The sequence below is a fragment of the Amia ocellicauda genome, chromosome 7, assembly GCF_036373705.1.
Source record: "Amia ocellicauda isolate fAmiCal2 chromosome 7, fAmiCal2.hap1, whole genome shotgun sequence".
Taxonomy (NCBI): domain Eukaryota; kingdom Metazoa; phylum Chordata; class Actinopteri; order Amiiformes; family Amiidae; genus Amia; species Amia ocellicauda.
In genome coordinates, this window is record NC_089856.1 from 3,965,868 (window position 1) to 3,986,875 (window position 21,008).

Below are 21,008 nucleotides of genomic sequence, written 5' to 3' on the forward strand. Positions count from 1 at the left end.
GGGAAGGGAAGCCAACCAAGAAGCTTTGGCCCTGAAGGACCCCAGTTGGGCACCACAGGTGTAATGTAACCTGTGTTCACGCAGACCAAGCACAATCGACAATCGGCAAATGATCCTAAACCGATCTAATACCCAGTGAGAGTGCGTAGTCTACAAGCACAGTCAAGAATAGTTTTAACTTGGAGACTGTACTTCATTAGTGGATGGGTCAAGATTGTGCTCCACTAAAGCAAATTAGGGACTTCATAGTTCACCTTTTGTTGTGTTATTTGTTAACCTGGTCCCATTTGATCTGGTTTCTTTACGGACAGTGCAGCTGGACCTGCCGGCCAGTGCAACACCCTGCAGTGGGAAACAAGGCGTTACCAAATCCAACCAAAACAAAAACAGAGGCACGTCTGCGCCTCAGAAATAATCCCCTCCTGTGGGGGGAAAGTTGTAGTTTTGTAGGCCCCTCCCCCGTAGTAGTAAAAGAAAGAAAGACAGTTTTCGGCTACACCAAGTCAAGCCGCTTATCTCTGGTGCCACAAGTGCGCAGTGCATCTCCAGTGAAGCGGAGGCTCCGGCGCGCAGCGATGGTTACTGTCCCCAGGCGCAATGCACGCACTTACACCGCTGAAAAACGGCGCAGCTCTGTTATTTCTCTTTGCCAGTGTGGCTTCATTAGATGTAGGGCTGCGGGATATTGACACCAAAGGTAGGACAAGTCAATTGTTTGGGTTTTCATTCTTTTAAATGTACACTCTTGGATAGCTTATGGATGATACTAGTTCCCATGTTGGTAGCTACATGCAATGATAGCAATACATCATTCTGAGATGCATTTATATACCTCATAAAAATACCTCGTGATTGTAGTTTATGAAACAGTGTTCATTCATATTCGGATTATATAGGCTACTGCTTGACGTAGCTTGCCGATATGGTTTGTTGTATATGTGTATGTTTTGTATATTGTAAAACTGTGTACTTACTTAATTAATCTACGTTTCATTTATCAAGACTATGGGTATAACTTTATATTGAGATTCATACGTGGGGACTGGAATACGCCAACGGAATAATGCCAATTACATCACCTTTATGTTGTGCCTCCTGTATCTGGTATTTACTTAATGAATGTACTACTCGTGCAGAACAGAGAGCAGTCACAATTACAGTCGCAATTAACGTCAGCCGCTGGCGTGCGTTGTTGGCTTGGGGGGGTGGGGGGGTATCCAGCCCCGATGAGTGGCAGTTGATATAATTAAGCTGAAAGCCCGTGCGTGAGGAGAGGCACGTTGCCACGGTTGTGCGTCAGAGGTTCAATGCACATCTCATGTAAGAAGTAAAGGAGGTGAATGGACTGACGATGCCAAACCGGTTATTGTAGAGGGCATTGGTTGCTGACTTATGAAAACGTGCATGCATTCACTGTTTTTGCCTTTTGCAAATACTGGTTGTTGTTGTTGTTGTTGTTGTTGTTGTTGTTGTTGTTGTGACTACTTTATGCACTTTAGCTCCCACAACACAACACGGTACGAGGTATTTCATATGCAACACCCCAAAAAAGGGGCCAGATGAAAACGCTCAGAAAGGATCTCTTTGCAACTGAGCTCAGCACACTTTCTCAGTCCCAAGAGAGCTCCGAGCTACTGTATAAATTGGGACTAATACTTCGTTGATTTCTGCTATGTCAGAGCTAACAATTGATTCAACGTTAAAAAGATCAAGGTCTCATTGGTACTGAATTGCTCAAAAGCAGGACTTTTACACTTAGAGGACAATCTGGACAAAGTCTTATGGGGTGTGTGCTAAACCAGCTACACTCAGTGAAACTGTCAAAACAATTGTCCATCTTGGTCCACTTACTCTGTGCTCTTGGTGGGAAATGCCTGTATGGGTTCGATCTGACTTGACTTCTTCTGACCCACGCAGCTGCACTGTTGCTGGCGGTGGAACCGGAGGATCCAAAATGTTTTGCAGAGACGACGAGGAACCTAATATGTTTCTGGCAGGAGGACGGGCCCCCCGAAGCATACACCCTCACCTACCGATACCAGTGAGTCACAGCAGCACATTTTTAGATGTCAACAAAAAAATAAAATAAACAAGCAGGTGGAAAATAAATAATTTCTGTTGCTGTTTTTCCTTACAGAAGCGAGAGACAGAGCAGCAGGTGTACTGTGGTGGCGCAGAGGCTGGGTAATCAGACCCGTTACTTGTGCGAGCTGACCTCTGTGCAGCTCTTCATCCCGCTGGACATCAACGTGACCATGGGCGACCGCGTGGTTTTCAACAGAAGCCTGTCCATTGACCAAGTCTGTGAGTGTGTGCCTCCCTCTTTCGCTTTGCTGCGCTTTGGTGGCGGGAGCCTTTCCAGCTCCGCCAGAGCCTGTGAGCAAAGATAACCCACTCGCAATAGTGCCACAACCATTGCACCATCAACACAAGCAGGAGAAACATCTATACACACACAGTTCCAGTCTGGCACCATTACAATCTCTTTCTCTCCTCACTTTTCTCTGTGTACTGCTCTACAGTTTCACCCTCTTCAGTTCTCTCTTTCTTCTTCTTTGGTTTCAGTCTCCTTACAATTGTGTAAAATCTATTTGATCAACTTATGCCCAGTTCGGCAGTTTTTCTCAGCAAATCTATCCATCAGGGGGCTGGGGGGAGTATTGAGGAGGTACAGAGCTGAGTTGTGCAATGTGGGTTCAAATAAACAGCTCGAAACCACCTATAGGGACCACAGGTGAGGCTGACATTGTTTTGCTCCGTCTCTCCTCTCGCCAGTCCTCCTGGATCCCCCAGGGAACCTGACGGTCACACGTACCGAGAAGCCGGACCAGCTGCTCCTGAGCTGGCTGCCCCCGAAGGTCAAGTACATGGATGATGTCATGATGTACGAGGTCAGCTTCTGGACGCCGGACTTTCAGCTCCACAAGGTAAGAGGAATTTTTACTTTTTGAATACAATATAGTAGTAGCCACTGATCCAAAACATCAATAAAACCATGAAATCGTAAGACCAATTAACCCCAACAAATTGTGTACCTCCAGGTAGTTTGGACCAGAAAAAAATGACTATAGAGTCAAATCATGCAAATTCACAGTTTGGCCCAAACACCGTGAAGCGTTGGTGGGGGGGTGGCAACTGACTATCAGATACATTCTCAAGCCCCCTCTTGTCTTTGTCCTGAAGACCAAGCTCGTGAAGGGCGAAACGGAGTACCAGCTGAAGGGGCTGTGGCCACAGACCGTCTACACTGCTCGGGTCCGAGTCAAACCGGACGGGCTCTCCTACAGCGGCTACTGGAGTGCCTGGACCGAGCCCGTCGCAATGGAAACGCCCCCGACAGGTAGGCAAATTTCAAAACACAAACACCCTGCTCTGGTTAGGAGTTAACTGGTGAACTCAGGACATTTTTTGTCCTTCTTCACCCGACATTTGGGAGGACCAGTACCCTCTGGGAGAGTTGTTTTACTTGCAAATATGTTTTTCTACGCGCAGTTGTAGAGCCATTCTTTTACAATGTTCTGTCAAAGTCTACAAAAGTGCACTGCCACAGCGGCGTGCTCCTCAGAGTCGGCACCGTGCTCTCTGGTTCGCGGGGCCGGGGTCTCGTGGGGGCTTGGCTGTTTGTGATGTGTGTACCTCTCCCTGCAGAGGTGGACCTGCTCATCCTGCTCCTGTCGCTGGTCATCTTCCTGATCCTCGTCCTGCTGTCGCTCACCACCCTGCTGTCCCACCACAGGTCAGAGCACTTCTCTCTTCCTCCGTCTCCAGCTGCCATGTTTCTAAAGCCTCTGTCAGGTGATCGAGTATAGAGACCTGGGAACCAGCGGGATCTAAACCCTAATCCCTAATCCCAGCCTAAACTCCTTAAAGCATTTTGCATTCTTTACCATATTAACACTGTCATAGGGAAAGTAGGGAAACTGGCCGTAGTTCTTATTATTTTAATGTCATGCTGTCTATTGTTATTGTAAGGTGCTTTGGGAGATCCTGACATGAAAGGCACTATAAACAGTAGATTATTATTATTATTAGAGTTAGTTATTCTTACAGCTAAAGAGAAGATGAGGAGCAGCAGTAATTGCAGATGCAGTCGCAGTAGTCACAGCTTTTGTGTGTGAGGACCAGATCTGGGGAACTGACGGACGCCCTGTGCCCCTCCTGTCTCTGTCCCTCTCCAGGTTTCTGCTGAAGAAAGTGTGGCCGCTGATTCCCAGCCCAGAAAACAAATTCCCTGACCTGTTCACGGTCTACAAAGGGGACTTCCAGGTACGGGTATTGGCGGTGCTCCACACTACCACGGCTATTACAGCCGGAGGACAAGAAATACCAAACACAACACCGCACACCTCCAGTTACAGCATTTTAGGTTTTATTGTTACTGTCTAAAAGGAAGGAATAAAAACCTGTTATTTTTTATGATTTATTCATTATTGCAATGCCCAGTAAGGGTGTGGCCTGAGATTATGGTTAGACGTAATACACTAGCTGCAGTGTGTTGGTGTTATTGATTAAGTTGCAGTTTGTATTCATTTTGATTGGTTACAAATCGATGAATGTGCTGTATGTGCTGGTTGTAGAGCCTGAGCTCCCCTTTGGACTCTTTCTTTTAGGCACAGTTGTGTTTACAGTGTGAACCCAAGTAGGGCCGTTCTACTGAGAACTGTGCCCACTGGCTGTAATTGCACATTTATCAAAGTTTAAATTGAAATAAAACAGGACAAGACCGACATTTTTCTAAATATACCTGTTTGTGTGTTTGCCTCTGCTTGTGTGGTCTGGCTCCTCAGGAGTGGCTAGGCCAGAGCAACGCCCACCTGTGGTGGAGTCCGGGCTTCTTCTATGTCGAGGACCTGACCGCCCCTCTGGAGGTCCTGTCGGAGGTCAGGCCGGCTGCCCACCCCGGGCCCAGCACGGTGCCCCCCAGAGCCTGGCCGCAGGTCCCGGCGGACGAGGAGGGGGAGTGGCAGGCGGGGGAGGAGGAGGAGCAGCAGGGACACCTGGACTCGGAGCAGTGGAAGGCGGCACGCGACCTCTGGCTGTCCTACAACCGCGCCTCCCTGGCCGGGCCACTGGAGTCCAAAGATGCTTATGTGATCTTGAGCCCCGACTGCCTCCAGGCCGGGCCCCAGCCGCAGCAGGGCAGCGAGCACGATGTTTCCGAAGAGGAGTCTCCCCTGCAGATGTTGTTCTCCCAGTCCGATCCGGGAACGCCAACCTCCTCTTCCTCCTCCGCCCGCGGCTCTCTCAGGCACAGCTCTGGCTCCGCATCGGGGGACCAGCCCTCCTTGGGCACCAGTTCCGACCTGTACAATCCCAGCGTGGGCCTGCTTTACCCCCGTACCTGGCCCCCAAAGGACTCCTCCTACGCTTACCTGACGGTGGCTGACTCGGGTATCTCCATGGACTACAGCCCCATGGGCTCAAGCAGGACTGAAGTGATCTATGCAAACGAGTACAAGAACCACATCCCTCTGACACCAAACCAGCTGCCCCTCCCCTGCCACACTGTCCCCATTGGCTGCTGAGTGGGAGGATAGTACCTTTGGATTGGCATGATGTTGGTGACAGTCAACATCGGGCGCACGAATGCTTGCAGTTCTCCGATTTGCAGGTTGGCTCTGGGGATTTGAGACATTGTCATAAGACCAGCTGACATGGACAGGGCCTTCCTGGAAGCTGTTTAGAGAGGGGGTGAGAGGCTCCCACAGCTGATCACTCTGTTCTCAGTGGGAGGCAGTGAGGCCAACGTAGAGCTCGGAGCAGGGTTTAACCCAGGCAGGAGGAAGTGTCTGAAGAACCTCATGCACCACACAGGTGGCAGTGTGGCAGCTCAACTGGTTGGGATCTCCACTTCTGTGTTATAAATATATTTTTAAAAGGAAAAAAAGGGTTACTTTTTATAATCTTTTTTTATTATTATTCCAAGTATTATTATTCATGTTTTAATTTGATGTAGGTTTTACCATGTCTTTTCCTGTGGCATTGCTTCTGGTTATTCTGTGTCATGTCACACAGAGCCCTGCCCTATTAAATCAAGAGATGGAATGAGGGGGACAAAATTCCCAGCACCACATGGAGCACAGATAAATGCGCGGGGGTCTGCTAGCTTGGTGTGGTGCATCACGCAGAGCTCTGATGCACAGGGTCAATGCACAAGGCAGCTATTTACACAATGGGTGTGGGAGAGCACGGTGGCGAAAATGTAACTATTTTTGCAGGGATTTTCCTCCTGAAATTGCACCACTCTGTAGTCCACGTTCCCCGATTCCTGATTGGATGATTATTAATGCCAGCCAGACATCCCTGCAGAATAACTCTTGAGTTCAGTGTGGTACAGCACCGTGCCACAAAGCGCCTTTGTGAAACCTTACAGCTACACATCCCCACTCTTCAGTTACTGTTACAAGATGCTTCACAGCCCTCGGGCATTCCCTCAATCTAGTGCAGGGCTCTGAACGTTTCCCAGAATGCAGTGCAAACCCGTGCGCAGCTTTCGCTGCCAAATCAACAGCGGTCGGTTCCCCCGACTTATTCAACCATCGTAACGACTGCCGAGATGGTCTGGAATCGAAGCTGAAGGGCTATAGCTGTGTCTGAAAATCAGTGTTAGAATTTCCATTGGCTCCTCTGTCATTTTATACCCTCCCACGCTATATACTCTTCAGGAGGCAGCGTGCTTGTGTGTTGCCTTCCCTCCAAGCTGTGCAACTGAAGTTTTATGTTTCCACCTGTAGCTACAACCTGTTTGAACTACCCATTGTAAACCACCTGTCAGTTTGCAGTGCATTGGAGCAACAGTCATCGATGAGATGGCATTGGAGTCCAGAGAACGGCCGCTCGGTTTTCGTCAGTCTCGCTGAAGATATTTTCTCATCTGTAGCGGCCTCTTCCCCTCTCCCACAGCTTTGCTGTTCCCTTTGCTGGTCATTCCTGAATGCATTGGCAATTTGTAAATACTTGAACCGTGTTTTCTATCGCGTACTTGTACAGAGATTTATTTTTTTATGATGCTACCGACCTTTACTGAAACCTGGAGTGTACCTGTGTGTGTAAGATCTGTATACATTGTAGGGTTCAGCTAGGCGGATGTTATGTTACAGTTTTTAAAAATAAAATGTCTTAAACTGCACACAATGCTCTCTGTGATTTTTTAAAAATTTGTATTCATTGAACCATTTTAGTTTCTCCATTAAATAACAAGCAGTCAGTACACAGGGAAACACAGAGTCCTCGATGTCAAGCTCTCTGTGGAACGATAAGCACAATTCCACAGTACAGCTGGCAAAGATCCTGTGGAGACTCGAATACACCAAATTGTCAACTGTGCATGGATTACTGTACAGCACTGCATCCCAATTTGTACCTAAAACCTTCTAAAATTTCAGTTCGGAGACTCCGGGGGTTAGAAGAATATAAACCACTGGAATGGTTCAATGAATAAGAAGTCACCCCTATACATCGTACCTTCTTCAGCTGCCCGGCTACACAGAAGAACAACAATTGTGCAGAGTTCCCTGACGGCTCCCTCATTTATCCATACAATCAGTATTGTAAGTATAGCCTTTTCATGGTCCTAGAAGTGTCTGGTCCAGATCCGGCCTTTCAGGTGTCAGTGCCACAACATGGATCTGTTGAGCTTAGTTATTGATCCACGCAGCCAGAAAGAGAACAAGGAGGGTCACTGGAGCTGGTGGGAATGGGTTAACCTTACAGGCTACAATCCCTACCTCCCTCCTGTCTAGCAACTGTCTCTCAAGGAGCTAGAAGACCACAGATAGGCTTATCAGAGAGCAGTGCGATGCCACACCAAGTCTCCGACCGCAGGGAGCACATCCCCCACAAAGACAAGGTGACTGCCACACGATGCGCAGTTTCCAAGAATGGGGGAGAAGGTGGAGGGGCTGAGAAGCTTTTTGTATTCCATTTTCTTCCTCCCCCCACTTCATTTTCATTTAAAGTTGGCACTGGGGGGATTTAGTCTTGTATAAAAGCGAACAGACAACAGGGCTCCAGTTACATTTTGATGTAGTTATTTATGTATTCATTTTTATTGTCCGTTTTTCTTTGTTTTTTCAAACTGGCTAGAATATTACAGCTACTTGGCCTCAATTTATGTACATATATGCCAGTTAAAGATCATTACAAATAAAATGTACAACTTAAACAGGAAGGTGAGTATTGCACGTCCACAGAAGAACGGTCAGAAGTAGATGCAGAAGTAATAATGGGGTATTGTACTCTGGATGCAGGAGATAATAACATCAGCTTGTGGATTTGTCTCTGCAAACATTAAAGTACAAGCACAAGTTCAGTTTAAAGGCCCAGTGTGCCACTGCCTTCCTCTCTCTCTCTCTCTCATAGTAAAAGAGGTGGGGAGGGGGCTGGGTGACACTGCAGTTACGTCTCTCTGGGAAGATAAGTCTATCTGGCTGACAGACAGGAGGCAAGCTGGTTATCACAGGGATATGGGGGAGAGAGCAGGCCCAGCTCCTTGGCAGGAGTCTGCGCACAGAGGAGGCAACAAGATCACAGAGCCACTCTTTGGACAACAGCCAGCAGAGATGTTTTAGTGCCCCCTGCCCTGGCTTTGCGGAAGCATCTGTAATAAAGAGACACTGAGGCGAGTGTGACTAGGGGACAGCTGTCGCACTAGGGAATAAAATATAACTCTTCATTTAGCTGCCACAGTCTTCGTCACTCTATTGTGTAATATTGAGTTCAACTGCCCAACACAATTTATGGAATTTAATACTCAACATATGACAGATGTTTATTTATTGATTTGTTTGTTTGTTTAGTTGTTGTGTGTGTACTCCGTTATCCCGGCCGATGCATAGCAACGTTTCCAAATGTCCTTAAGCTCAGGGGTAACAGGAGGGAGACATCACCGGGAGGAGTCAGCGGCAATCTCAATCTCTCACAACTTGGCAAAGTCCATCAGTTTGTGGTTCATATAGCGCCTTTTGTGATGATTCCGAGGGCTTAAGTCACCCCCAAGTCCCTGCAGCGGCCCGAGGAGGCACAGCACTGTTAATTAAATTTGCAGCTCAGGTCCCGGCAGAGCACTCAGTCAGCGTCCAAGCTCTTTTCCGAGATCACGCTACACTCCATGGCCCCGCTCGGAGAAAACGTCAGCCGCCACTGCTGCCCGAGCTGGGGCCCTCGACCCACGGTGCACGGGGACCCGGAGAAGGAAGCCCGCCACTCCTGTGCTCCTGCAGAGGGGTGCTCTCTGTCCAGGGTGCACCCGACCGGGAAATAGCGCTCGACGACAGAGAGGGTGGGGTCGCCGATCGCAGCCTCGCCTTGACCCTTGCCCGAGAGACTGTAGGACGCGATGACCTGGCACCGGCGGCAGGGGTCTGCTGGAGTCTCGGCACAGGCCCCGGTGAGGACCTGGGAGAGGAAGCTGGCCGTGTCGTGCAGCAGGGCTGATAGGTGAGCTGCCACCTGCTGCTGCTGCTCGCCGGCCCCCTCCCCCTCCGCGCACAGATAGCGGTCCAGGCCGTCCACTATGACGAGATTGGGGGGCACCCGGTCCTGCACGTGCAGGCGCGCGATGTTGCCCAGGAGCTCCTCCACCGATCTGGGGTACACGAATTTCATTTTCTGAAAAAATATAACAATATGAATAATAGTAATGACAGAAAGACGTTATAAGTTGATTTGAGAGAATCTTCCGGAGCCTGTTTCAGCTGCAGACTGCACCCAGGCCACTGATTTTTTTGTCCAATTCAAGTGGCACTCTGATTTGAACAAGGCTCCTCATGTTTTGATATACTGTTAATTCAACAGAGATTAAAGGTGGTTTGGGTCACATTCAAAGTCTGATATTGATTTGTCTCAATCTGTGCCAATGTAAGGGTTACATTCTTGTCCCTAATGCCCGGACAGTACCTGTATTTTATGAGCAGCTGCAGCAGTGTTAAATGCACATGTATTTCGCTCTAACACGCTTTCAAAATAGAGAGTCGCTAAGTGTGTCCCTTCTGCCTCACGGTTGAGTCGAGGGTGCTGGTGCTGCCTTGTACCTTCAGACTGACAGGGTCGAGGCTTGCTCGGCCGTCCTGCAGCGCGGCGGGGAGCGTCTGCATGGGGCTCGGGCACAGAAACAGCACCTTCAGCCCCAGCTCGGAAGCAGCCATCACCGCCGTCAGGAACAGCAGGGTCGTTTTGCCGCTCCCGCCTTCCCCTAATAAAAGACAGCAGGACGAGGAGGAGGGCGACCCTAAGCCTCCCACGCCAGTCACTCGCCCTTGGGTGCTGTAGTGCTGGAAAACACGTGTCAAAATCTCTGCCATATCGAAACTGAGCAAGACAACAACTTCCTGGTTCCCGCGTGTCTCTGGACCACACCTCCGCGCCGCTGATTGGCTGCCAGCAAGCTCGATGTCTTTCCTGATTGGTTGGTTCAAGTGCCGTTCAGACCTAGCCCTTTTAAACAGTTGCTTTTTTATTACATAATATCAATAAAGATGAATGCTTTCATCCATTGCGAGTGCACAGTAAACAACACTATTTAATCAAATTTAATCAAAGGACAGGTGTAAACCAATGTGCCAAAGCATTTAAGTAACAGTTATACACCGAACAGCTATAACATTATGACCACCTGCCTAATATTGTGTAGGTCCCCCTTTTGCCGCCAAAACAGCCCTGACCCGTCGAGGCATGGAGTCCACTAGACCTCTGAAGGTGTGCTGTGGTATCTGGCACCAAGACGTTAGCAGCAGATCCTTTAAGTTCTGTGAGTTGCGAGGTGGGGCCTCCATGGATCGGACTTGTTTGTCCAGCACATCCCACAGATGCTCGATTGGATCGAGATCTGGGGAATTTGGAGGCCAAGACAACACCTTGAACTCGTGATTCATCAGACCAGGCCACCTTCTTCCATTGCTCTGTGGTCCAGTTCTGATGCTCACGTGCCCATTGTAGGCACTTTTGGCAGCGGACAGGGGTCAGCATGGGCACCCTGACTGGTCTGCGGCTACGCAGCCCCATACGCAGCAAACTGCGACGCACTGTGTGTTCTGACACCTTTCTATCAGAACCAGCATTCACTTTTTCAGCAATTTGAGCTACAGTAGCTCGTCTGTTGGATCGGACCACACGGGCCAGCCTTCGCTCCCCACGTGCATCAGTGAGCCTTGGCCGCCCATGACCCTGTCGCCGGTTCACCGCTTTTCCTTCCTTGGACCACTTTTGATAGGTACTGACCACTGCAGACCGGGAACAACCCACAAGAGCTGCAGTTTTGGAGATGCTCTGACCCAGTCGTCTAGCCATCACAATTTGGCCCTTGTCAAAGTCGCTCAGATCCTTACGCTGCCCATTTTTCCTGATTCTAACACATTAACTTTGTGGACAAAATGTTCACTTGCTGCCTAATATATCCCACCCACTGACAGGTGCCATGATAACGAGATTATCAGTGTTATTCACTTCACCTGTCAGTGGTCATAATGTTATGGCTGATCGGTGTATATTCATGCAATATTAATAATAACCAACAACAGTACAATTGCATATAACCTCATATAACCCCTCTCTCCCTCTTAATACAGTAAGTATAATGCTCCATCACCCTTTTTGTGGTTAAATGCTTAGTAGAGCTGTTGTGTTGGCAGACCCACACACACTGCATTCATTCTCTCAATTTTTCTGTGCGCGAAACGTATTTCCGGTGAGGTCACAACGCACGTCAATACTATTTCCGGTGAGGTCGGGGGAAAAAAAAAAAAAAAGGAAAAAAAGAAAACAACACACAGCTGTTGTCAAGATGGCGGAGATCAGTGCCGAAGAAGAGACGACTCTGGACCGGGAGCCCGTGGACCAGATATCGGCGATACTACGGCGGTGTCGCGGCCGCCCACGCCTCACGGACACCGACCGGGCGAAGAGGCGGCTGGAGTCGCGGAAAAAGTACGACGTGAGGCGGGTCTACCTCGGGGAATCGCACCGGCTGTGGAGCGAGCTGAGGCGGCGCACCGGGCTGAGCGACGCGGCTCTCGCCGAGTACCTGATCCTGCTGGACTCCATCTACGGGGAGAGGTACCAGCACAAATACGCGGGGTGAGTGCGAACAGAAAATAAGTATTGTTGATAATAACAATAACAATGATAATAATAATAATAATAATAATAATAATAATAATAATAATAAGCAGCCGTAGTAGTAGTAGTAGTAGTAGTAGTAGTATATGATTAGCAGTATTTGAGGGTGAGGTTCATACAAACGGACATGTTAAATTGTATCTCTATTCAAATCCAGTGTTCTAATAATGCATGCTGCACTGACACACACACACACACACACACACACAGTTTAACACACACAGTTTAACACACACACACACACACACAGTTTAACACACACACACACACACAGTTTAACACACACACACACACACAGTTTAACACACACACACACACAGTTTAACACACACACACACACACAGTTTAACACACACACACACACACACAGTTTAACACACACACACACACACACAGTTTAACACACACACACACACAGTTTAACACACACACACACACAGTTTAACACACACACACACACAGTTTAACACACACACACACACAGTTTAACACACAGTTTAACACACACACACACACACAGTTTAACACACACACACACACACACAGTTTAACACACACACACACACACACACAGTTTAACACACACACAGTTTAACACACACACACACACACACACAGTTTAACACACACACACACACACACACACAGTTTAACACACACACACACACACAGTTTAACACACACACACACACACACACAGTTTAACACACACACACAGAGTTTCGTTGGGGTGTTTTGCACTGTGTGAACTTGTGCCAGGGGCCTGTACCCGGCCGGTGTCTCAGTGTGAGAGGATCTGATTTGATGGAAAACGAAACTGGGGGGTTTACTGTAAGCAGGGTGCTCTGGTTTGCTGTCAGTTAAAGAAGCCGGCAGTGCAATTACATTTCTCACATGATGCCCACAGACACACCTTTCTTTCTTTCTCTCTCACCTCTCTTTGGCTTTAGTGCTGCATGCTTTTATGCTGGTTGTCCGATAACTGAGGAGTGTATCTGAAATCACAAAGGCTGCTTCCCTGTCTGCTCCCCATTTCTCTGCCTGTGTTTTAATCTGCACTGGTTCCGTGTCTTTCAGGAAGAAGCTGACTGCGGAGTTTTGCATCAAGCCAAAAAGGGGTGAGTCTGTGTAACAGTTGCACTGGGATGTGCTTTGTGTATGTGTGTGTCCAGCTCCATGCTGCACTAAAATGTCTCTCACAAACACTTAATGTGATTGAAATAAATGTACCTAGTGCCTGTGACATTTCCCTGAGTTCAGAAGGGTTATTAATGGCAGTACGCGAGTCAACAGTGACATCCTGTGTGTTTTACTGCCTCTCAGGGAGGAAGTGCAATGTGAACTGTCTGAGCAGCCTGGTGAGCTGGTACGAGGAGCACCGGCAATCCTGTCCACATGAGCCCCACCTGCACTCCCTGGAGCCGGTCCTGGGCTTCTCCACCACGGCCGTGTGGCAGTGCCAGGCCGGCCACGGCTTCCTGCAGCACCTGGTCTCGCCCAGCAAGGACGCCAGTGAGTCGGAGAACGAGAACGAAAATGAGCCCGAGTCGGAGCTGGACCTGTCCCCCGGGGCCAGGGAGACGCACTGCACTCGGAGGAAAGCGGCCGTTGCTACCCGGCGCCGGCAGGGTAAATACCACGGAGAACGGGTCGAACTGCAGAAGCCAGGCCCGGTTCCCGTCCGTTGCCGTAGACGTTGGTAGTTTTGGATTGCATATAGATTAAGTCAATAATGTTGATAGTTGATAATGTTGTAGCATCTTGTCTTCACACGTGTGGTAATCGATGCCTGTCTCTCCACAGAGGTGATGGAAACGGTGCAGGAGTCAGAGGCTGTGAGCAGTGGGCACTGCGAGCCGGCGGTCCCAGAGCCTGGACTCACCCTCCCGGGCCAGGATGCCAAGGAAGGGCAGGCAGACGCTCCCGACCAGGCCGAGGCGCAGTCCCCCTCCAGGCCCCTGTGGGACATGGAGGTGGTTTTGGAGGAGGAGCACGCGCTGGAGGGGGACAAGGGGGACGGGTCCTCGGCTGCTACAGAAAACGGAGAGGGGACCACTGGGCCACTGAATGAAGAGGTGGTGGAGCAGCACGAGCAGCAACCGCAGCAGCAGCAGCAGCAGCAGCAGCAGCAGGAGGCGCAGGAGGAGGAGACGGGGGCCGTGGTCACCCCCGAGATGGACTATGGGTGTGTGGTGGTGACGGCTGCCCTCACCGACAGACTGGACAAGACCGATCCCACCGCAGAGCCAGACTGCCCCAGCCCCGTGCCCCCACACACGCCCCCTCCGTCCACCACCCCCACACCCACAACCCCCCCCCCGACCACCACCACCACCACCACCACCACCATGCACATCTCCAGCGGAGGGGAGCTCTTCGAACAGCAGACCCTACAGACAGTGGTGGCCAGCTGTCAGATCCCAGATGCCGGTGGCCACATCGAGGGTTCTCAGGTAGGACTGGTGTTTTGTACAGTGCCAGGAGAACAGGGCCTCCATCGCCGTGTGTGTGTGTGAAAGGTCCGTCTCTGCCTGCAGGTCATCATCATCACGGGGCCCGGCTATGAGGCACTGACGTCGGAGGGCATCCACCTGAACGTGGGCGAGGGCGTGGGCAACGAGATGACCTGCACGGTCATCGAGGGGGTGGCCTACAACCAGGTCTGCGACTCTGATGGCGGCCACAGGGGCGGGCTGCGGCCTGAGGACGGCATCCGAGGTACGGGCGTGCGGTTTGTGCCCGTCTCGGCCTATGCCTCGTGCCCGTGTAGTTTCTGTGTGAGGCAGTGCGTGGGGGTTGATGTTCGGTGCCCCCGTGTTTTACTGCTCTTTCATATTTGTTGTGCGCACCTACACACACACTGCAGTGAGCAAACATCCAAAACCCGGTGTATTTTATTAATACGCAGTGGCTATAGGAAATATTCACCCCCAGGACATTTTTACATTTTGTTACAATCTGAAATTTGAGTGCATTTGAATAGTAGTCTTTTCCTTTGATTTACACAACTTAGTTCACACGTTCAAAGCAAAGAAGGGCCTTGGCTATATTTATGTATATATGTATGTATGTATTTATTTATTTACTCATTTATCTTCTTCCAGCAGTCCACAATAAGCAGATGGTCCACACCAGCCTGGAGGAGGGGAGCCCGGGGGACCCCTCGGAGGAGAAGAAAGGGCACAGCTCGATGCACAGGTGAGCGCTGCAGGGTGTCGCTAGGCTTGGGTTTAACCTGCAGCCTGTGACACAATAAATAAATAAATGGACAAATATTAGATGTGGAGCAGCTGGTGGTGTTGTCTCAAAAAGGCTCAACGGGGAGATGGCACTTAAACTGGGGCCCTAGCGTCAGTACCTGAGTTTACTTCTGGTTCATCTGGAAGGGATCTGCATACCTGATCCGTGCATATTGGTGACCAGCACTGTCCCTCTCCTGAGTTTTCTGTACAAGTGAGGAGACTCTTACCCCCCACCACCCTTCCTCTGCCCGTGCCCATGCCTCGCTGAGGGGTGCTGGCTGTGCAGTCGATAACCGTGCTGGCTGTTCACCTGCAGGAGCAAGAGGAGCCGGCGGGGCCCCGTGATCGAGGCGGATGGCATGCTGAAGATGTTTCACTGTCCCTACGAAGGCTGCAGCCAGGTGTACGTGGCCATCAGCAGCTTCCAGGTGAGCGGTCAGCGTGGCGCTCTCGTGCCGCTCCTCGCGGTCACCGTTGTACGTGGCGCCCCGCGCTGTGAGAGGCGTTGGACAGGGGCGCCTTGTTGTCATCCCTCAAAGTCTGCGTGGGCTACTGCCAGCTGCTTCTGCGCTGATCCGGGCCCGCTCTCTTTCAGAACCACGTCAACCTGGTGCACAGGAAGGGCCGGACGAAAGTGTGCCCCCACCCGGGCTGCGGGAAGAAATTCTACCTCTCCAACCACCTGCACAGACACATGATCATCCACTCAGGTACAAACACTAACAGGCTGTGCTGTAGTTCTGCGTGGGGGTGTGATTGTAGAGGTCGCCACGGGGGCACGGATGGGTAGTATCGAAAAATACGTTATACGTACGCAATACATACGTTTGTTACATGTTAGTATTTTAAAGCATACCATCAGAGTGTTTTGTTTCGAAAATACACACATGAAAGTAGTTTGTATTGCTCAAATATCTATATTTTATAAATTATATATATGTGTGTGTGTGTGTGTGTGTGTATGTATATATATATATATATATATATATGGGTAATTTTATGTTGAAACATTGATATCAAATGCAAACCACAATGTCACTCGAAAATAAAATTCAAATCCTTAATATCTGAGCACATAGCTTATCAAGACCATAAATACTTCCCATCTGTCTATTCTCCATGAACCCCCTCTCCCATTTTGCCTGCTGCCCCCCTGGGTGCCATTTCACAATTGATCTGCATACAGGGTTAATGTGGTTTATTCTTCCAACCAAGTCGATGGCTTGTGAAGTCTTGGAAACAAAATTCGAAAAGACTTGAACACTTGGAACAATATTGAGGATTATTGTTGAACAATAATCCCAGCATGTTGATTTGAGAAACAGTCTCTACTGCGCAGTATCTCATTTAATGTCGACTCGTTTCACAAAGACGATGGAACGAATCGCACGTGTTTGGTGTTGAGGACGGTCTTTTCCATCTGAGCTGTTGATGCTGATATATACTGATTGTGTGTAGCTGTGGTTCTCATTGTGAGAGCAATCGAAATGCTTTGATGACTGAAGAATCCTCCCGTATGCGTGTAGGATGTATAATGTGCACGTACACGATGTGTCAGAGTTGTACCCGTGTCAATGCCAGCCTGTGTTGTGGATCACCCACCCACAGGTGTGCGAGACTTCATCTGCGAGACGTGCGGCAAATCATTCAAGCGCAAGAACCACTTGGAGGTGCACCGGCGCACACACACCGGGGAGACGCCGCTGCAGTGAGTATGGAGGGCCTGCGTGGGAGTGTGGGCGGGTGACACTACAGATTCCCTTTCTGTTGTCTGAGGTGAAGGCCTTCAGGATTCCCCCCGTGTGTTCAAGGAGTATTGCAGCAGCCGTGCTGGTCGGAGCGTCTCCAATACCGCACACTCCGACTCCCCAGCCCCCTCTATGTTGCCCGCTTTCCCGAACTGTGCGGAGTCCTTACATCTTGTTTGTTCCTCCTTTCCTCCCTCTCTTTCCGTCTGTTCTTCTCCTCCTCCCTCAATTCCTCGCTTCCTCCCCCTCTCCATGCCCAGGTGTGAGATCTGCGGGTACCAGTGCCGGCAGCGGGCGTCTCTGAACTGGCACATGAAGAAGCACACCCCCGAAGTGCAGTACAACTTCACCTGCGAACACTGCGGGAAGAGGTTCGAGAAGCTGGAGAGCGTCAAGTTCCACAAGCTGAAGAGCCACCCCGAGAAGCAGGCGGCGTGAGAGCGAGAGAGACCGCTGCTCCGGGAGATGGCCTGGATCCGGGCTTCTGTGACGAGAGCACATTCCCAAGCCTCTCTCTCACACGACCAACAGCTGAGACACCAGACGGGAGCCACTGTGTGGGGTGCTGCCAGGAAGTGGGGAAGCTCCTTGGGTGTCTTCTCCAAACAACAAACTTGACCTCCTGTTTTTCTTCTTCCCTTTGGATTCTGTCTATCCCGCCCCCACCCCCAGATCTCCTATTCTCCTATCTCGTTCCTCGGACACCCCCAGTCTAGTTCATATCGTAGCTTCATTGTAAGTCTCCTAGTCTCCAAAGACGCAGATCAATCAGGGCTTGATGAATGGAGGGCTGTGACAGGGAGTGCTCTTTGGAAAGGCTTGTTCCCCCACGATCTCTATTACGACCCAGACACTTTGCTAGAGAAGGGCCTGCAGTGCTCCCGAGGCTTTATAGATGGTTGACCTGTGTGGATCTCTCCCTAAGCTGGACTCTTCCCCCTCCCTGCCCAGTAATCTCATCTGCACCGTCCTCCTGAGGGCATTTCTTGGCCCTGGATCAGTTCTTTTGAACCTTTGGGAACAAACCTGCCTCCTACATCCCTCTGTCGGCTCCCCATCCCAATCAGACTGCCTTTCCCTGCTGATTCGGGAGCAGTTTCGATGTGGAGCTGCAGGGGGCGCTGCTTATACTTTTCCAGCATTATCTCCCAGGATTTGGATTTAGTTTTTTCCCAAATTGAAACAATCCCCTGCCCCCCAACTAAATAATTCCTTTAGGGGGGTGTGAGTACTTCAGTTCACAACCAAGACCAAGTCCCAAGATCATCCTATTTCGACCTTCAATAAGGAAAACAAAAAACGGCTCGGGATATCTGGGTGGATATTTAAAATCGGTGTCCCACCCTTTCCCTCCTGCTCTGCTGCATCATTCTTCCACACGCAGGATGGGGGCGGCGGAAGGTTTGTTTCATCCACAGACTACCTGGTTTCAATTAAACCATTTCGGACATTCCACTCGTTTGAGGTTTGTATTTGATGTGACCTCCTGCCCCACAGTTTAAACAGACCCATGTTTCATGTGGGCTAGGAGTATTGCCCGAAGAGCCCTGAATTCTCTGCTGGTCTAATGAGTGTGTTGGCCACACGCACACACGGCTGAAATAGTGATACAGCGAAGGATGATCAGTCTCTTCCTTCTGGCTTTTTTCGATGTCACTTTTTCATACTGATGCAGGGACTGACACTGAACTCCCGTTTACACGCCAGCTTGAGACATTGCAGGTTTTCCCCAACTAGGATTTTTGCATAGACATTACGCCACACCTTACCTTATCCCGGCTAAATGTGTATATAAGCCTCTGTTTTTTGTTTTGTTTTTGTTTTTGTTTTGTCTGTGCAATCTGGATAACTGCCAGGCACTCTGAAACCCTGAAACGGATCCCGCTGCTGAGCAATGGGTGTCCTTTGTCATCCTTGCTGAGGAACAATAATGCGCACTTTAATGTGGAGGTTGTATAGACATTGTTTCTGACACTTCACGGTATTTAAAAGGAAGAACAACAAAACTGAAATATCTATGGCTTTCACCCACAGCGGTGACTTTTGCGTATCGATGGGGAGCTTGAGGTATGATTGTGGGTGCTGTGTCTGTTTGGTGTGATTATGACGGCAGGATGAAGAGGATCTGCTAGAAGAGTTGGGGGCAGTCCCACAGCAATTCAGATAAGGATGGAAAAGGCTGTGCATGGAGAACAAGGGCGGGACATTCGTCTCGGGACGGCCGAGTCCGGCCAGCTGGTTAAACCAAACCTTGTGTCAGTGTCTGTGAAATGAAAAACAAGAAAAAAGTGTGTTGCTTTTTTGGCTGAAAGTGGTTTGTGTTCCTCTGAGATTATAATGCACTAACTGAACACTGTAATGTGACAGACCTCTGTTTACTGTATTATAGAAATGCTAAATATGTAAAATATGTGAATATAAATTCAAATGTATAGAGAATCCCCCCAGACTCAAGAAAGCCAGTTTGGGTCTTGAACAATAAAACGAGGTTTCACTCCGACCCTGCTCTTTACATGTGTTTTGTCTTTGGGCCACTGGAGGGCAGTGTCCAGTAGGAAAGGGTTTATGGTTCCATCAATGCCAACACCAACACATTCTGCCCATTCATACGTCTTCTGTTATAGTGGCTGTAAATGTGCATGTGCATATACAGAGTGAGGCTGAGGAGCAGAAGAGCTGGGGCTTTGTTTTGTTTGTTTGTTTGTTTGTTTATTTTTTGCTGCAGGTGTGCCTGCGGCCCTGCAAACCGAACAGCAGGGACCCCAAAAGTTTAGAGGGGGGATATCTTTGCTTTTGTCAACATTTATACATAATTATTCCTTGGACAACAATGTTATCTACCGCTGACGTTAGTTATTTGTGCTAACGTGACCATTAATATGACTAACTTGCGACTACTAACGTTACCTAGATAGCCAGCTACCTGTAATATAGCTTGTTAGGTCGGGGCACTCATAGGCAGGGGCGTGTCAAGGGCGGCCCCCCCTACGAACGCCATCAGCCCCCCCGTCAGCAAGAACAAAACGCCGCCCCTCCGACACTCTGTCAGAGCGGTGATGATAGGATGGCCCCCTCAATTTGCCCTGTGTCCCCACTCGGCCACCCCGTTGAACATTTTCTGGACAGGCCGCTGCTCGTAGGCTTAACTTTAACAGGTGACTTTCTGCTGAGGTTGATCGGATGATGTTGACTGACAGAAGATTTCTATAACGGCTGTATAAACAGCTGGCAGTGCAAGAGCATAACTGCTCCACAAGGCTGTGCTGGTTAGGATGAGTTTATGGGGTTTCTCACTATTTGATTGAGATCTGTATGCTTGTGCTTCAATTATTGTTGTCCCCTTCCTTGTTGATTGGAATATTCTGAACATATCCTTCCACTGCATATTTTAATCCCTTTTGCCTCGATCTGGAGGATATCGCGGATGTATTACTCCAGAAACAATCGCTTACACTGAGCGGTAATGTGCTGCTTTTCCCCTCCATGCTCGGCTGTTACAGTAGATACCGCTTACAACGCAGCGCAGCTTGAAGGGCGCAGCAACAGAAACTGAGGTGGGCGGGGCTATTGCGAAAGATCAATTGCAGGGTTCCCGCACATCCTGGAAAACTAATGAATTTAATTTAATTTGTGAGAAGACAAGAGTAGTTAAATATAACTTACAGTAATGGTTTGTTGTGAATGCCTGTTGATTTGTATTAATATTATTGTGTTCTGGACTGTAATCAAAACCCATCCGCTAAACCTCAAATAAAACCCAGGATATTGGCGGATTCCCTCTCGAGTAGGCAACATGATTTAAATTAACTTATCTTTTCAATGAATAAATAATAATAATACTAGAACTAATTGCCCCATATACTCGTAAATCTAACGTTTAAATGTACATATTTGTACACACATT

General features: G+C 49.3%; 3 protein-coding genes across 3 annotated transcripts; 2 read left to right on the top strand and 1 right to left on the bottom strand.

Moving 5' to 3' along the window:
* The first annotated feature begins 440 nt into the window (after positions 1-440).
* epor (erythropoietin receptor) lies at positions 441-7,148 on the top strand. Its single transcript, XM_066708009.1, has 8 exons — positions 441-697; positions 1,918-2,041; positions 2,138-2,304; positions 2,776-2,927; positions 3,184-3,340; positions 3,649-3,736; positions 4,179-4,266; positions 4,788-7,148. The coding sequence occupies exons 1-8, from the start codon at positions 598-600 to the stop codon at positions 5,523-5,525; spliced, it is 1,614 nt and encodes a 537-aa protein (XP_066564106.1). The 5' UTR covers positions 441-597; the 3' UTR covers positions 5,526-7,148.
* An 860-nt stretch (positions 7,149-8,008) lies between these two features.
* swsap1 (SWIM-type zinc finger 7 associated protein 1) lies at positions 8,009-10,342 on the bottom strand. Its single transcript, XM_066708010.1, has 2 exons — positions 10,032-10,342; positions 8,009-9,609 (listed from the first exon to the last, which is right to left on the bottom strand). Exons 1-2 carry the CDS (start codon positions 10,299-10,301, stop codon positions 9,067-9,069), a joined length of 813 nt encoding a protein of 270 aa, XP_066564107.1. The 5' UTR covers positions 10,302-10,342; the 3' UTR covers positions 8,009-9,066.
* A 1,210-nt stretch (positions 10,343-11,552) lies between these two features.
* Positions 11,553-19,604, top strand: znf653 (zinc finger protein 653). The gene is made up of 10 exons (XM_066708012.1): positions 11,553-12,072; positions 13,192-13,232; positions 13,438-13,743; positions 13,918-14,567; positions 14,652-14,832; positions 15,219-15,312; positions 15,673-15,784; positions 15,952-16,066; positions 16,965-17,064; positions 17,365-19,604. Exons 1-10 carry the CDS (start codon positions 11,600-11,602, stop codon positions 17,540-17,542), a joined length of 2,250 nt encoding a protein of 749 aa, XP_066564109.1. The 5' UTR covers positions 11,553-11,599; the 3' UTR covers positions 17,543-19,604.
* Positions 19,605-21,008: the final 1,404 nt, after the last annotated feature.

Bases quoted from the DNA above. Each gene is read 5' to 3' on its own strand.
- epor (XM_066708009.1), top strand. From the start codon at position 598: ATGCACGCACTTACACCGCTGAAAAACGGCGCAGCTCTGTTATTTCTC. The intron at 2,928-3,183 runs GTAAGAGGAATT...TTTGTCCTGAAG, and splicing joins CGGACTTTCAGCTCCACAAG to ACCAAGCTCGTGAAGGGCGA. The intron at 3,737-4,178 runs GTCAGAGCACTT...GTCCCTCTCCAG, and splicing joins ACCCTGCTGTCCCACCACAG to GTTTCTGCTGAAGAAAGTGT.
- swsap1 (XM_066708010.1), bottom strand. From the start codon at position 10,301: ATGGCAGAGATTTTGACACGTGTTTTCCAGCACTACAGCACCCAAGGG. The intron at 9,610-10,031 runs GTACAAGGCAGC...ATATTTTTTCAG, and splicing joins TCGACCCTGTCAGTCTGAAG to AAAATGAAATTCGTGTACCC.
- znf653 (XM_066708012.1), top strand. From the start codon at position 11,600: ATGCTTAGTAGAGCTGTTGTGTTGGCAGACCCACACACACTGCATTCA. The intron at 13,233-13,437 runs GTGAGTCTGTGT...ACTGCCTCTCAG, and splicing joins TTGCATCAAGCCAAAAAGGG to GGAGGAAGTGCAATGTGAAC. The intron at 15,785-15,951 runs GTGAGCGGTCAG...GCTCTCTTTCAG, and splicing joins TGGCCATCAGCAGCTTCCAG to AACCACGTCAACCTGGTGCA.